General features: G+C 36.9%; 1 protein-coding gene across 7 annotated transcripts in view; it reads left to right on the top strand.

Annotated features, from left to right (window-relative positions):
- The window catches only part of CNTRL (centriolin), an 89,876-nt gene that overhangs the window by 9,445 nt on the left and 63,379 nt on the right, over window positions 1-17,052 (top strand). For all 7 annotated transcript variants that reach the window (XM_032308548.1, XM_032308546.1, XM_032308545.1 and 4 more), the window contains exons 3-6: window positions 5,110-5,240; window positions 8,695-8,825; window positions 10,213-10,354; window positions 13,124-13,310. In XM_032308548.1, the coding sequence (XP_032164439.1) occupies window positions 5,110-5,240; window positions 8,695-8,825; window positions 10,213-10,354; window positions 13,124-13,310 (591 nt within the window). The remainder of the gene's footprint in view (window positions 1-5,109; window positions 5,241-8,694; window positions 8,826-10,212; window positions 10,355-13,123; window positions 13,311-17,052) is intronic.

Raw genomic sequence — 17,052 nt, 5'->3', positions numbered from 1 at the left:
AATGGAAATAATAATTTTTATTTTTTTATTTTTAAAAAAATATATGCTCAATACACGGTTATTTATTTATTTTATTTTTTTTATTAACATATAATGTATTATTTGCCCCAGGGGTACATGTATGTGAATCGTCAGGTTTACACACTTCACAGCACTCGCCATAGCACATACCCTCCCCAATGTCCGTAACCCAACCACCCTCTCCATACTCCCCTCCCCCCAGCAACCCTCAGTTTGTTTTGTGAGATTAAGAGTCTCTAATGGTTTTTCTCCCTCCCGATCCCATCTTGTTTTATTTTTTCCTTCCCTACTCCCCAAACCCCCCACTTTGCCTCTCAAATTCCTTATATCGGGAGATCATATGATAATTGTCTTTCTCTGATTGGCTTATTTCACTCAGCATAATACCCTCTAGTTTTATCCACGTCATTGTAAATGGCAAGATTTCATTTCTTTTGATGGCTGCATAATATTTCATTATATAAATATACCACATCTTCTTTATCCATTCATCTGTCAATGGACAATTAGGCTTTTTCCATAGTTTGGCTATTGTGGAAATTGCTGCTATAAACATTTGGGTGCATGCACCCCTTCGGATCACTACATTTGTATCTTTAGGGTAAATACCCAGTAGTTTGATTGCTGGGTTGTAGGGTAGCTCTAATTTCAACTTTTTGAGGAACCTCCATGCTGTTTTCCAGAGTGGCTGCACCAGCTTACATTCCCACCAACAGTGTAGGAGGGTTCCCGTTTCTCCACATCCTCTCCAGCATCTGTCATTCCCTGACTTGTTAATTTTAGCCATTCTGACTAGTGTGAGGTGATATCTCATTGTGGTTTTGATTTGTATTTTCCTGATGCTGAGTGATGTGGAGCACTTTTTTCATGTGTCTGTTGGCCATCTGGATGTCTTCTTTGCTGAAATGTCTGTTCATATCCTCTGCCCATTTCTTGATTGTATTATTTGTTCTTTGGGTGTTGAGTTTGATAAGTTCTTTATAGATTTTGGATACTAGCCGTTTATCTGATATGTCGTTTGCAAATATCTTCTCCCATCCTGTCAGTGGTCTTTTGGTTTTGTTGACTATTTCCTTTGCTGTACAAAAGCTTTTGGTCCTGATGAAGTCCCAATATGTCATTTTTGCCCTTGCTTCCCTTGCCTTTGGCGATGTTTCTAGGAAGAAGTTGCTCTGGCTGAGGTTGAAGAGATTGCTATCTGTGTTCTCCTCAAAGATTTTGATGGATTCCTGTCTCACATTGAGGTCTTTTCCATGTTGAGTCTATTTTTGTGTGTGGTGTAAGGAAATGGTCCAGTTTCATTTTTCTGCATGTGGCTGTCCAATTTTCCCAACACCATTTGGTGAAGAGACTGTCTTTTTTACCATTGGACATTATTTCCTGCTTTGTCAAAGATTAGTTGACCATAGTGTTGAGGGTCTATTTTCTGGGCTCTGTATTCTGTTCCATTGATCTGTGTGTCTGTTTTTGTGTCAGTACCATACTGTCTTAAGGATGACAGCTTTGTAATAGAGCTTGAAGTCTGGAATTGTGATGCCACCAACCTTGGCTTTCTTTTTCAAAATTCCTCTGGATTTTCAAGGTCTTTTCTGGTTCCATATAAATTTTAAGATTATTTGTTCCATTTCTTTGAAAAAAAAAAAAGCGATGGTATTTTGATAGGGATTGCATTAAACATGTAGATTGCTTTAGGTAGCATAGACATTTTCACAATATTTGTCCTTCCAATCCACGAGCATGGAATGTTTTTCCATTTCTTTTTGTCTTCCTCAATTTCTTTCATGAGTACTTTATAGTTTTCTGAGTGCAGATTCTTTGCCTCTTTGGTTAGGTTTATTCCTAGGTATCTTAAGATTTTGGGTGCAATTGTAAATGGGATTTACTCCTTAATTTCTCTTTCTTCTGTCTTTTTGTGGGTGTATAGAAACGCAACTGATTTCTGTGCATTGATTTTATATCCTGACACTTTACTGAATTCCTGTACAAGTTCTAGCAGATTTGGAGTGGAGTCTTTTGGGTTTTCCACATAAAGTATCATATCATCTGCAAAGAGTGATAGTTTGACCTCTTCTTTACCAATTTGGATGCCTTTAATTTCTTTTTGTTGTCTGATTGCTGAGGCTAGGACTTCTAGTACTATGTTGAATAGCAGTGGTGATAATGGACATCCCTGCCATGTTCCTGACCTTAGCGGAAAAGCTCTCAGTTTCTCTACATTGAGAATGATATTCGCTGTGGGTTTTTCATAGATGGCTTTGATGATATTGAGGTAGGTACCCTCTATCCCTACACTTTGAAGAGTTTTCATCAAGAAAGGATTCTGTACTTTGTCAAATGCTTTTTCAGCATCTATTGAGAGTATCATATGGTTCTTGTTCTTTCTTTTATTAATGTATGTATTACATGGATTGATTTGTGGATGTTGAACCAACCTTGCAGCCCTGGAATAAATCCCACTTGGTCTTGGTGAATAATCCTTTTAATGTACTGTTGGATCCTATTGGCTAGTATTTTGGTGAAAATTTTTGCAACTGTGTTCATCAAGGTTATTGGTCTGTAATTCTCTTTTTTGATGGTGTTTTTGTCTGTTTTGGGGATCAAGGTAATACTGGCCTCATAAACTGGGTTTGGAAATTTTCCTTCCATTTCTATTTTTTGGAACAATTTCAGGATATAAGATATTAATTGTTCTTTAACTGTTTGGTAGAATTCCCCTGGGAAGCCGTCTGGCCCTGGGCTCTTGTTTGTTGGGAGATTTTTGATGACTGCTTCAGTCTCCTTACTAGTTACTGGTCTATTCAGGTTTTCTGTTTCTTCCTGGTTCAGTTGTGGTAGTTTATACGTCTCTAGGAATACATCCATTTCTTGCAGATTGTCAAATTTGCTGGCATAGAGTTGCTCATAATATGTTCTTAAAATTGTTTGTATTTCTTTGGTGTTGGTTGTGATCTCTCCTCTTTCATTCATGATTTTATTTATTTGGGTCCTTTCTCTTTTCCTTTTGATAAGTCTGGCCAGGGGCTTATCAACCTTATTAATTCTTTAAAACACCAGCTCCTGGTTTCGTTGTTCTCTTCTGCTGTTCTTTTGGTTCTATTTCATTGATTTCTGCTCTGATCTTTATTATTTCTCTCTGCTGCTGGGTTTAGGCTTTCTTTGCTGTTCTTTCTCCAGCTCCTTTAGGTGTAGAGTTAGGTTTGTGTATTTGAGACCTTTCTTATTTCTTATGAAAGGCTTGTATCGCTATATACTTTTCTCTCAGGACTGCCTTTGCTGTGTCCCACAGATTTTGAACAGTTGTGTTTTCATTATCATTTGTTTCCATGAATTTTTTCAATTCTTCTTTAATTTCTTGGACTGACCCATTCATTCTTTAGTAGGATGCTCTTTAGCCTCTATGTATTTGACTTCTTTCCAACTTTCTTCTTGTGATTGAGTTCTAGCTTCAGAGTGTTATGGTCTGAAAATATGCAGGGAATGATCCCAATCTTTTGGTACCTGTTGAGACCTGATTTGTGACCCAGGGTGTGATCTATTCTGGAGAATGTTCCATTTGCACTACAGAAGAATGTGTATTCTGTTGCTTTGGGATGGGATGTTCTGAATATATCTGTGCTGTCCATCTGGTCCAGTGTGTCATTGAAGGCCTTTATTTCCTTATTGATCTTTTGCTTGGATGATCTGTCCATTTCAGTGAGGGGGGTGTTAAAGTTCTCTACTATTATTATATTATTGTCGATGTGTTTCTTTGATTTTGTTATTAATTGGTTTATATAGTTGGCTGCTCCCATGTTAGGGGCATAGATATTTAAAATTGTTAGATATTCTTGTTGGACAGACCCTTTGCATATGATACAGTGTCCCTCCTCATCTCTTATTTATGTATGGTCTTTAGCTTAAAATCTAATTTATCTGATATAAGGATTGCCAGCCCAGCTTTCTTTTGACATCCATTAGCATGGTAAATTGTTTTCCACCCCCTCACTTTAAATCTGGAGGTGTCTTTGGGTCTAAAATGAGTTTCTTATAGACAGCATATTGATGGATTTTGGTTTTTTATCCATTCTGATACCCTTTATCTTTTGGTTGGGGCATTTAGCCCATTTACATTCAGAGTAACTATTGAAAGATATGAATTTAGTGCCACTTTATTGCCCGTAAGTTGACTGTTACTGTATATTGTCTCTGTTCCTTTCTGGTCTACTACTTTTAGGCTCTCTCTCTGCTTAGAGAAAGAGATTTCCTGAAGGTATTTTCAGTATTTACTGTAGGCTGGTTTGGTGTTTACAAATTCTTTTAGTTTTTGTTTGTCCTGGAAGGTTTTTATCTCTCCTTCTGTTTTCAGTGATAGCCTAGCTAGATATAGTATTCTTGGCTGCATGTTTTTCTCATTTAGTTCTCTGAATATATCATGCCAGTTCTTTCTAGCCTTCCAGGTCTCTGTGGATAAATCTGCTGCCAAAATAATATTTTTACCATTGTATGTTACAGACTTCTTTTCCCGAGCTGCTTTTAGGATTTTCTCTTTGTCACTAAGACTTGTAAGTTTTGCTATTGGATGATGGGGTGTGGACCTATTTTTATTGATTTTGAGGTGGGTTCTCTGTGCCTCCTAGATTTTAACGCTTGTTCTCTTTGCTATATTAGGGAAATTCTCTATTATAATTTGCTCCAATATACCTTCTTCGCTCTTCTCGCTTTCTTCTTCTGGGATCCCAGTTATTCTAATATTATTTCATCTTATGGTATCAGTTATCTCTCAAATTCTCCCCTCGTGGTCCAGTAGTTTTTTTAGTAATTTTTATTTTAAATGTACAAATTAAATTGTAAGTGTAAAGTATATAGTACAAGCTTGGCACAGAACTAATATTTGTGAAGCATAACTTACTGACATTACTGTAGATGTATGCAATTATTATAATGCTACATAAAATAAAATATTATTAAAACATTGCAGTTATTAGAACTAACCAGCTCTTTTTATATTTGTATGGCTTAAAAAATTTTTTTTGGTTATATAACATCAAAATAATTTGTTTTTCAGAGATGTCCTGTTCTACTGATGATGATCTGTTTCTGTCATTTCAGAAGCTGATTCACATGCAGGAGTTCGATATATTACAGAGGCCCTTGTTAAAAAACTTACTAAACAGGACAATTTGGCTTTGGTGAAGTCTCTGAACCTTTCACTTGCTAAAGATGGTGGCAAGAAATTTAGGGTAGGTTACCAGCATTTTTTAAAAAGTTTTCTCTGTTTTAAAACTAAAAATTAAAAGATTTTATTAGATTTATAGTATCATCTCATCCTAATGTCACCTAATTTGTAGCAGACCTTGTATTGTTTCCAGTGAAAGTTCTGTATCATAAGTATGACATCTTCACATTCATAAGCTCTTATTATTCTATACATTACTGTATTCTTTCTAGAGATGGGTTGGCAAACTATAACTTATAGGCCAAATCAGGCCTGCCACCTATTTTTGTAAATAAAACTTTATTAGAACACAGTCACACTCATTTGTATACACATTGTCTGTGGCTGTTTTTGCAGTACAGTAGCAAGGGTAAATAGTTGTCAAAAAGACCTTATGGCCCATAAAACCAAAAATATTTACTATGTGGCTTTTTCGATAAAAAATTTGCTGATCTCTGCTCTGGAGTGTTTATTACTTTATTTGTAAACTGTACACATGAACACATTGTAAAAGACAACTTAAACTTTTTAATTGGAAAACATATAAACTTAGATGTCTACTACATTAGTCACAAAAATTAATTCCAGAAGGTTGAAGATTTAGTGAAACCAGAACAAAACCCACAAAAATGCTTATAGAAGTATTAGGAAGGAATATAGGAGGGTATCTTTTAAATCTTAGAGTTGGGAAAGCCCTTTAAGCAAGCACCAACCTTAATGCCACAAAGAAAAATATTGGCAGATTTAGTGTTCATAAAGATTAAAGTGTTTAATGAAAGATATCTTTTAAAAAGTTAAACTCTCAGGGAGTGTTTTCAACATATATAACAATATCCATATAATATAAAGAGCTTATACAATTCAGTAAGAGAGACAACTCAGTGGAAAATGTGCAAAGGATATGAACAAGGCATTCACAAAAGTATTATAAATGGCTAATAATAATATGAAAATATGTTTAACTTTATTAATATCAAAAAATAGGAAAACAATTGTTTGATAAGATTTTCATTCTTGTATGTCAATGGACAAGAATTAAAAGGATTATTTCAGTGTTCAGAAAGATGTGGGAAGTGAGTATTATCATATTGTCTCAGTGGGACTACACAAAGCTCCTGCATTTTAGAAAGACAGTTTGATAGAATTTATCCAAATATCAAGTCTGCTTATTTGATTCAGCAATTGAGTTTATACTTACTGAATTTATATTTACTAACCCAGCAGTTCTACTCCTTGATGTCTATTCTACCAATATTACATGCACAGGTATCCAGAAGTATCTATATAGTCATTTTTTTAAAAGATTTTTATTTTATTTGACAAGGAGAGAGAGAGATCACAAGTAGGCAGAGAGGTAGGCACAGAGAGAGGGGGAAGCAGTCTCCCCACTGAGCAGAGAGCCCGATGCAGGGCTCGATCCCAGGACTCTGAGATCATGACCTGAGCCAAAGGCAGAGGTTTAACCCACTGAGCCACCCAGGCGCCCCTATGTAGTCATGTTTATTAAGCATTATTTAAAATAGAATAAATTGGAAATAACCAAATTTCTATCAATAGGGAACTGGTTAAATAAATTATGGTTCTGTAGACGATGAGGTACTATTAAGTTTCTTTAAAAATTAAGTTAGAGCTCTATGTATTAATGTGGGACAATGTCTGCAGTGCACTTAATGAAAAAAATTCTAAAACATTTTGTATAGTAAGTTCTAAAAATTCTGTTTTTCTATATGTGTTTATATGAATGTAAATGAATAGAAAGATACAGATGTTTATATGTCAGCCTCTTAACAATGGTTACCTTTGATCAGTGGGATTTTTTTCAGGGGCCTGGGTTCTTCATGAAGAGGGCTTCTTACGTTTCGTTTGAAATTTTTATTAGAGTGTATTTATGTCTTGTGTAATTAAAAAGGAAAAAGAAGACATTCTGGAGTTTACAAGTTGCAAAAATGAAATCAAAGTAGTAAATATTTACTGAATGGTTATTATATGCCAGGCATTATGTTAGGCTGTGGGAATAAGTATACAGGTAAATAAGCTTAGTTTCTGATCTCTGGGAACTTAGAGCTTCCTAGAGGAATGCCTGGGATTAAGAGGAGAAATAGTGAAGGGGAGTCAGAGAGAGAGAGAGAAAGTACCCACAGGAGAGGCATACCCAGTGAAGAAGTCTGAAGGGGCTATTAGAACAGAAGATCTAGGAGTATGATTAATGGAGGCCAAAGGAGGGAGAATTTCAAGCAGGAATGGATGGTATAAAATGTCACAGAATCATTAAATAGGATGAATACTTAGAAGTCACTTGAATACTACATCAAAAAACTACTGATGTACTCAATGCTGACTAAATGAACATGATAATTAAAAAAAAATTTTTTTTAAAGACATGATTAAGAAAAGAAAGCCTTTTGGATTTGGCAGTTAAAAAGCCCTTCTATTTCTCAAACCAACCAAATTCCGTCTTTTAGGGCCTTTGTATTTTTCTACTCTGCCTGTTAATCTCTGCCCCGAGATATTCACACAGCTGGTTTCTTGTTATTAAGGTCTCAGTTCAGTGTACTTCCTCTGTGAGGCCTTCTTTTACCACCCAGTTGCCATTAGCTACCTTCTCCATGACTCATTCTTTTCAACAACAAATATTTATTCAGTGCCCACTGCGTGCCAGGCATTTATGCCTATGCAGTGAACACAGTAGACAGATCTGCCACCTTGGTGCCTTGCATGCTGCCCCATCACGTTATCTTTATTTTCTTGTTAGTACACTTCAGTTGAAATGTTGTTTATGTAGGGGCTTTCTCTGTGAATGAAAGCAACCTTGGTCTCCTTACTCACCAGTGTATTTCTAGTACCTAGAACAGCCCTGGCGCATAATCCATGTTTGATAAATATTTGTGGAATGGGTGTGTGGATGACCACCTTGGGGAGAGCTATTTGAATACATGATAAAAGCATAAGATATTTTGCCTTCCCAATAGAATAAATGGAAGGCAGAAGGAGCAAATGTACACAATTCTTGTGAGAACGTGGTCTAGCTCACTGGTATCCATTGCCCAGTGGTACATGTGGTATGTAGTAAGTATGACGGGTATCCATGAAATAGTGATGTTTTATACTTGAGGGGGAAGATCCAGGAGTGAAAGAGATTAAAGATGCAAGACTGTGGAGGGAGAAGGTAGATGAGGTTGCCCAAGAGGATGAGTACCTAGCTCAACTTCAAGGAGAGGGCGGAGAGGCTTAGAAAAGTTGACGTGGACTTGTTGGATCATCTTGATTTTATTGATACATAGGAAGTGTTGTCCACTGAGGGGCGAGGAGAGCTTCTATTCCTGGGTGAAGGAAGCTGTAGCAAGGGATTGTCCAGGAGAGCAGGAAGCATTTATTATTCTCTGGTGACTGATCAAAACAGCCCCTGATGCACATACATACATGTACTTTATGTTAAGGTGCCTGTCATATAAAGTATTTATTCATTTGTTTCCAATTAGTATATCGAAAATTTGGAAAAATGCGTTAAACTTGAAGTACTGAATCTCAGCTATAATCTAATAGGGAAGATTGAGAAATTGGACAAGCTGTCAAAATTACGTGAACTCAACTTATCATATAACAAAATCTGGTAAGTAAGTGCTTCTTTAGGTAGCATTGCAGTGGTGTCTTTGTTGAAGAGGTAGGTCGATGTTGCCCACATTACTGAATTGCAAGAGTTCTTTGAAACAGCAGGCACTTGGATCCTCATTCAGTGCTAATCTAGCCCTTCACATGTGATAACTGCTTCCATGTTTTGGCACTGCTGAAGTACAATATAATATCTTTCTAGCATTATCAAAGAAGGAGATACACGAACACCAAATTTTATTTTAATTCCATTTTGACAGGAACTTTTCACAAATAGAGTCTTTGATCCACTCACTGCTTTATTCCATTAAGAAAGGTGACATGAAGCAGTGTTTTAACCCTGTCATTTTGATCTTAAAGATATTTCAATGTATTTTAATCCTATGTGTTTATCCTGATGTTCTTTGTTTATTGCTATAATACACTCAGTTATGCTTCCATTTCATAATATGTATTACTTGAGAAATAAACATAATAAAACTGACAGTAGCAAAAACCACACATAGAACACTTATTAAAAACAAAATGATGCAATTATCAAATATTAAAAATCTTTATACCTGTATACTTCCCCCCACCTTAGACTTGGAAGATATTGTAGCCAACAAAACAAAACCGCTAACAGTGGCAGAAGCTCTAATATGGCAGAAAATGAAAGAGGGGAAAAAACGAAATCAAATCCTTAATGTGAAATTTGTATAAAAAATTAATCCTGATAAAAATAATTTCAGTAAAATAAAAATAAAGAAGTTTGGAAATATTTGTCCATAGAAAATTTACCAGGGACTTAAAATGACAATTAAATTGTAATCAATTAAATTGGGAAAATATCTTATCAGTGAAAATTCATCAATATGAATGATAAATGTTTTATTGATTTAAATATTCTAACTAAAATATTTATGTTCATAAATATAGTGTTCTAGAGAGTCCATCAGTTCAAAATGGCAGACATACCCTGCTGTGTCATAGCTAATCTTTTGGTGATGACTTAGGGTAATAAGGATATCTCTTGTACAGGGCTGTGTACAACATAGGAAAGTGTACTATTGAGTGGTTCAGTTCTACCCTGGCTGTCCGCTAGTACTGCTCCTTGTGCGTAGTGGTAATGCCATGGATAGACTCTCCTTTTTTGTGTTGTGGGATCCTAAAGTCTGATAGTAAGATAGGTAAGATTCCTAGACCCAGTAATGAAAAGTTGGCAGCTTAGCTGTTCTGGTCAATTTCTGTTTAGCCACTTTTGTTTGGTTCTCATTTATAAAAAAGGTTAACAAATTATAATTACGAAAGTAACCCCACATAAAAACCAAGGCTATTATTCTTAAGCAAACAATTGAGGAACTCTATCATTGTATTTACTAAATTTGATTTTATCCTTTGGTTTCCAGCAAAATTGAAGGCATAGAAAATATGTATAATCTGCAAAAGCTAAACCTTGCAGGAAATGAAATTGAACGTATCCCAGTATGGTTAGGGAAGAAGTTAAAATCTTTGCGAGTCCTCAATCTGAAAGGCAACAAGATATCATCGGTAAGTTATTCAAAGTAGCAAGAATTTTTTTTCCCAAATTTTTAGACTTGTTGAAAAAATATTAAAATATAAGTTTTTGAAAAATGAGATTTCTTGGGACACTTGGTTGGCTCGGTCAGTTAAGCATCTGTCTTCGGCCCAGGTCTTGATCCTAGGATCAAGCCCCACATTGAGTTCTCTGCTCAGTGGGGAGCCACTATCTTCCTCTCCCTCTGCCGCTCATCCTGCTTATGCTCTCTCTCTCTCTCTCTGTGTCAAATAAATAAATAAAATCTTTTTTTTTTTCCAAGAGAGATTTCTTCTTTGAAGTTTCTTGGTCCTTTGACCAGACATCAAATTTAGGCATAACCTAGGACTCTAGGGTAATTAAATGTAGGGATTTCTGTTTTTGCCTGGTTCCATGGTAACTGAGAGTTGATCTCTTAGGATTTTTGCATCTATCATTTCATTTGAGCCTCAGAAAACTTTACTTAGAGAGGCAGTAAAGGGATTATTTTTTTAATACTATCAGTTAGGTAGTACCGTCTTTTGCCCATTTTCAGGTTAGGTCTCTTACCCAAGTCACACAACTTGTGCCAGAGTCCAGGTCACTGAATGCCAGAAACCGAGTTCTTTTTTTATTTTTTTATTTTTTCAAACTTATGAATTAAGCTTAATTATAGTGTCAGGTGTTTTAAGAGTTATTGTCAGTGTCAGGTTTAATCCCTAGCTCTTTATTATGGAGCAACTTTGTTATCATGGCTTGCATAATCTAGTAATCGTGTATGCTTTCCTTTGGAGTATAATTTATTATTTTCTTCTATTTATATATTAGGTGTTTAATAAGTATTTGGTAAATAAAAACATTAATTTACTTAATCTATATTAAAATTGAAAAAAACCATACTTAAAGAACACCAGTCATAGAGAAGACAGTAAAAGATGTGCTTTCTAATATGGGTCTAGACCTGCCTTCTGTGACCTTGGAAAAGCCCTTTATCTCTCCAAAACACATTGTTTAAATTGGAGAAAACAAACCCTACCCTGCCTTCTTTGCGAGGGTGTTATGGGGCTCAGATAAAATGATAGATGTGAAAATGTTTTAAAAACTTTAAAACACTGGGGCGCCTGGGTGGCTCAGTGGGTTAAGCCGCTGCCTTCGGCTCAGGTCATGATCTCAGGGTCCTGGGATCGAGTCCTGCATCGGGCTCTCTGCTCAGCAGGGAGCCTGCTTCCCTTCCTCTCTCTCTGCCTGCCTCTCCATCTGCTTGTGATTTCTCTCTGTCAAATAAATAAATAAATAAAATCTTTAAAAAAAAAAAAAAAAGAAAAACTTTAAAACACTAAATATCTCCTTAAACCTTCACCAGTGGAAGCCAATAATGATGAACAACATTTGTTTAATTACTCTGCAGGTTGCAATGTCTATGCTTTCTTATTTCATCTTTATAAAGGTCTGGTAAGGTGATTCTGTACCATTTCACTGCAACAGTCCAAGAGCCTCAGAGCCCAAACCCTCTACCATGTGGCATAGCATGACCTTGGAGCTCTTGAGGTGTATGATGTGATGCAAAGAGGTAGCCGTGAATCTGAAATTTACTGTAAATATTCCTCCAAGTAGTTGATTGTTAGATAGTACTCAGTGTCAACTAATTTATTTAACAGGAAAATCATTCAAAAATATTTATTAATCATTTCTAATTTTTCATGACTTTCTCATCCCAATTTATATTTGACATTGGCATCAGTAAGAGTGATATGCATTCACTTGTGAGAGATTTATTTATACGGGGTATTAGGAGTAGTATTTCTCAACCTTTTATTTTTACTTAATTATTTCTTAAAAGATTTTATTTATTTTATAGAGAGATAGCAAGAGAGGGAATGCAAATAGGGGGAGTGGGAGAGGGAGAGGCAGATTCCCCACTGAGCAGGGATCCTGATATGGAGCTCCCTCCCAGGACCCTAGGATCATAACCTGAGCTGAGGTCAGACGCTTAATGACTGAGCCACCCAGGCATCCCTATTTCTTAACCTTTTAAAGTTCTTCTTTGTATAAACATAAAAATCTTCTAGAAATGTGAGTATCCTGGGGACACCTGGGTGGCTCAGTGGGTTAAGCCTCTGCCTTCAGCTCAGCTTATGATCTCAGGGTCCTGGGATAGAGCCCTGCATCGGGCTCTCTGCTCAGCGGGGAGCCTGCTTCCCCCACCCCCACCTCTGCCTGCCTCTTTGCCTACTTGTGATTGCTGTCTGACAAATAAGTAAATAAAATCTTTTTTAAAAAATGTGAGTATCCTGTATCCTTACTAATTTCTTTTAACTATCAATTATAACTGTTATCTGAAGATTCTCCAAATCTTTCTTATAGCCATTTATATTTTTGATGTGTTCAGTCAGTATAATCCATAAATAATAGGTTTAAAGTTACATGGACGAATTCAAATCCTGTTTTGTTCATTTGTAAGCACTGAGCTTTGGGGAAGTTATTTAACTTCTTCTAACCGTAATATCTTTGTCTACAAAATTAAGATGTTGTTTCTATCATAGATTGTTATGAGGAGTCATAAATGAAATGGCATATGGAAAATGCCTAATACTGCCCTGATACACTATAGATACTCAAATACTTTCCATTCCTCCCCTCACACCACTAGTTTTGGATAATAGGTTCTATGAATAGGTTCCTTGCCATGTTGGTAGCAATTTTCTTGATTATTATTTTCTTTAGGTATGTTTTATTATTTTAAAACTAAATTACATTAATACTAATGTTATATATCATTTCAGCTCCAAGATGTAAGCAAACTGAAACCACTTCAAGATTTGACATCTCTGATCCTTCTTGAAAATCCAATTGTGACCCTTCCTCATTACATGCAGTTTACTATTTTTCACCTTCGCTCTTTAGAAAGTTTGGAAGGTCAGCCGGTGACTACTCAGGACAGACAAGAAGCTTTTGAGAGATTCAGTTTAGGTAAAGTGACATTTAAAAAAACTAAATTTGGGCGGGGGAGGAATTTATGTTGAGAAGTTATCTAGAAAAATATATTGAAGTTTGAGCTTTATAATGCTATTAAAATTTTTTTGGAAAATACCCCCATAAATAAATTAGCATAAGCATCATTATACAACAATTATACATTAATATCATTAAGGATTAAATATTTATTGAGCACGTACTGTGAACCAGGCATTATATCTGGCACTAAGGGCACAATGGTGAACAAGACATATGGTATGGGCCTCAATGTAGATGGTATTTTAATGGAAAAGAAAGACAAAAAGCACGCAAACCCAGATAAAGTAGCAGAGGAGAAAACCCCCTTTGGGCAAAGGTGGTATAAAGAAATGACTCTCTGAGAAGTGACATATAAGCTGACAACATAGGTAGGAGAAGATTAGCCATGTAAAGAAAGACATTCAGAGAGACGACCAGCTTGCACTTTCAGGTTGGAAAGCTGCTGGTAAATGAAGGAAGTAAAGGTTCAGTATGACTGGATGATAGCTCAAGAAAAAGTTGAGAGAGCTGGGGGAAGGGAGAGATGACACAGGGACTTGTAGCTTGGGTTTTATTTCAGGTGAGGTAGGAAACTATTAGGAATTTTTAGGCAGCAGTGGGACATGATCACTTATTAAGAAGATTATCTTGAGTATATAACTTAGCCCGATGAGCACTGAGTAATGCATAGAATTCAATCACTATATTGTACACCTGAAACTAATAGAACACTGCATGTCAAGTATACTGGAATTAAAATATTTTTTTAAAGATTATTTTTTAGTGCAGAATGGAGAATGATTTGGAGCAGGACAAATGGAGATAAGGGGACCTGTCCAGAGGCTATTGCAGGAATCTAGGCTAGAAGTGTTGGTGGCCTGTATTTAGATGGTGGATGTGGAATAGATCAGTTTTGGAGGTAGAATCAGCCGAAGGCAGCGGCTTAACCCACTGAGCCACCCAGGTGCCCAGCAATACTTTCTAATGAACTGGGTAATTCCCAGGCTTCTGGCTTGAGTAAGTGGTTGGATTGGTGATATTATGTATACAAAAGGGAGACTCTAGAGTGGTGAGTTTGAATGTCTGTGAGACAACCTAGAAGAGGGTTAGAAATGTGAGCCTGGATTTCAAAGAGTTATAAATGTGGTGGTTGTCAGCCTAACAGGGATTTTTAATCCCACTGGAATTGATTGGCTTTCTCAGTCGGGTTGAGAAGAGCAAGGTGAGCCATCTAAGGAGACTGAGAAAGAGAGGCTGAGTAAGCGGAACCCCAGGAAACAGTGGGTTGTAAAAGCCCCAAGAAGATTTCATGAGAGGAAGTGGTCAGCTAGGTTGAATGTTGCAGAGAATAAAGAAAAAGTAAGATGAGGACAGAGAAGTGCTTTAGATAGGCAATACATAATTATCTTAACCAATGCAGTTAAGGAGTGGTTCGAACAAATGATCCAAGAATGAATGGAAGGGACACATTTGGGTGAAGGTTTGAAATTTCCTCCCACAATTTCTCTCTCCTAGTACCTAATAAATGGATTTTTAAAAAGAGTTTAAGTTAGGGACGCCTGGGTGGCTCAGTTGTTTGGGCAGCTGCCTTCAGCTCAGGTCATGATCCCAGCATCCTGGGATGGAGTCCCACATCGGGCTCCTTGCTCAGCAGGGAGCCTGCTTCTCCTTCTGCCTCTGCCTGCCATTCTGTCTGCCTGTGCTCGCTCTCTTTCCCTCTCTCTCTCTGACAAATAAATAAAATCTAAAAAAAAAAAAAAAAAAGAGTTTAAGTTAAAAAAAAAAAAATTCACCAGTAGCTTCCAAACCAGGAAATGGACAGAAGCAAATGTAGTAAACCTCAAAGCTAGTACCCAGAGAAAGGAAGAGCATATTTGAGGGTGGAGTGGAGAGACCAGTATGGCTCAATTCTTATGGTCCTTGAAAAGACAAGATGACATCAGAGGAAAAGAGGAAAGATTGTCTCTTGATAAGAGGGACTCTAATTCAGGAGGGAGCAAAGATGTGTGCATCTCTGCAAAGATGCAAAGTTTTGTTGCTTTGGTGGTGCGAAAATGAGAAAGCTCCTATGGGTGGGGTCTCTTTTCTTGGTGAAAAATGAGGTCGTCAGCTGAGAAAGAAAATGGAAGGACTATGGGAGATTTGAAGAGAAAGAAGAAAGTATGAAATAGCTATTTTAGAGCATTGGGAAATGTGTCTGTAGGTCCAACCATTTGAAATTGATGTTAGTCCACTTTGGTTTACAAAAACAGTTTGATACAATCCTTGAGAAATATGGTAAATTTTTATTAGTTTGGATCCCCCCAACTCAGTATTTGTTACCCTAAAGTTTATGTTTGGAATCTTTAAAAATATAAATAATGCAAAGGAAAGTCCTCATAAATACACTTTTGGGGGAAAAGTTTCATTTACTTAGGATTATTTATGACTCTGAATATTTATTAGAAGCCTTTAAGGCTCTTGGCATCCAGCAGTGAGCCAGACAGATGCAGTTTCTGCTTTTACAAAGCTTTAGTGGGAAAGGCAGATGCCTAGCCATTTGATCACATTTTATAACTCATTGTGTGATGAAGGGCACAGCAGAAGGAGAGGGTGAGGGATGCCTGGATGGCTCAGTGGGTTAAAGCCTCTGCCTTCAGCTCAGGTCATGATCCCAGGGTCCTGGGATCGAGCCCCGCATCGGGCTCTGCTCGGCGGGGAGCCTGCTCCTCCTCTCTCTCTGCCTACCTCTCTGCCTACTTGTGATCTCAGTCTGTCAAATAAATAAATAAAATCTTTTAAAAAAAAATAAAAAAGAAGAAGTACAGGGTAACCTGAGAGCATTTCTGGGAAGCATCTCACCTGTGGAGAGCATAAAGTCAGGGCCTACCTCTCAAAATATTTTTCAAAACTAAGACCAGAATAGTACAAAATAGGCCAGTAGGAGATAGAGGAAGAAAATTCCAGACAGAGGTTTGAAAAAAAAGGCTGCATCCGACTCTTGGCTTTGGCTCGGGTAGTGATCTAGGGTTGTGAGATCGAGCCGCGTGACTGGCTCTGTGCTCAGCAGGGAGTCTGCCAGTCCTTTTCCCTTCCCCTCTGCCCTTCCCTCTCTCTCTCTAAAATAAATAAAACCTTAAAAAAAAAAAAAAAAAAGCTTTCAGGTAAGAGGAGAGACATCACAAATCTCAAGAAGTGGAGTCACTTCAGAAAGGCTACATTTGGGTGTACTTAAAAATAAGGCCGGAAAGGGAGTTTGGGACCAAATCATGAATATCTTTGTTAAGTTCTTCATGTAAGTTTTGGAAGCTATCCTGTCCATAGTAGGAAGCCTCTGAAGGATTTTTAAAATCATAGTATTTTGCAAACCTCCTTGCAGCATCCTTTAAAGTGTAATTATTACTATCAGATAAGATAAAATATTGCAAGTTTTTAAATAGGAGACCTGGGGAAAAACCTCATTTACCAACATCCTAATTGAATGAAATACTTGGAAGTAAAGTGTTATCTTTTTTTAAAAATTTTATTTATTTATTTGAGAGAGCTAGAGAGTGGTGGTGCGGGGGTGGATGTAGAGGGAGAGAATCTTCAAGTAGACTCCTCACTGAATGTGGAGCCAGATACTGCGCCAGATCTCACAACCCTGAGATCACGACCTAAGCTGAAACCAAGATGCTTAATCGACTGAGCCACCCAGGTGCCCTCTAATGCGTTATCTTTTAAAATTGTTATCCAGATG

The sequence above is a fragment of the Mustela erminea genome, chromosome 12 (genome assembly GCF_009829155.1).
Source record: "Mustela erminea isolate mMusErm1 chromosome 12, mMusErm1.Pri, whole genome shotgun sequence".
Lineage (NCBI taxonomy): Eukaryota > Metazoa > Chordata > Mammalia > Carnivora > Mustelidae > Mustela > Mustela erminea.
This window is presented reverse-complemented; position numbering and strand designations above follow the sequence as displayed.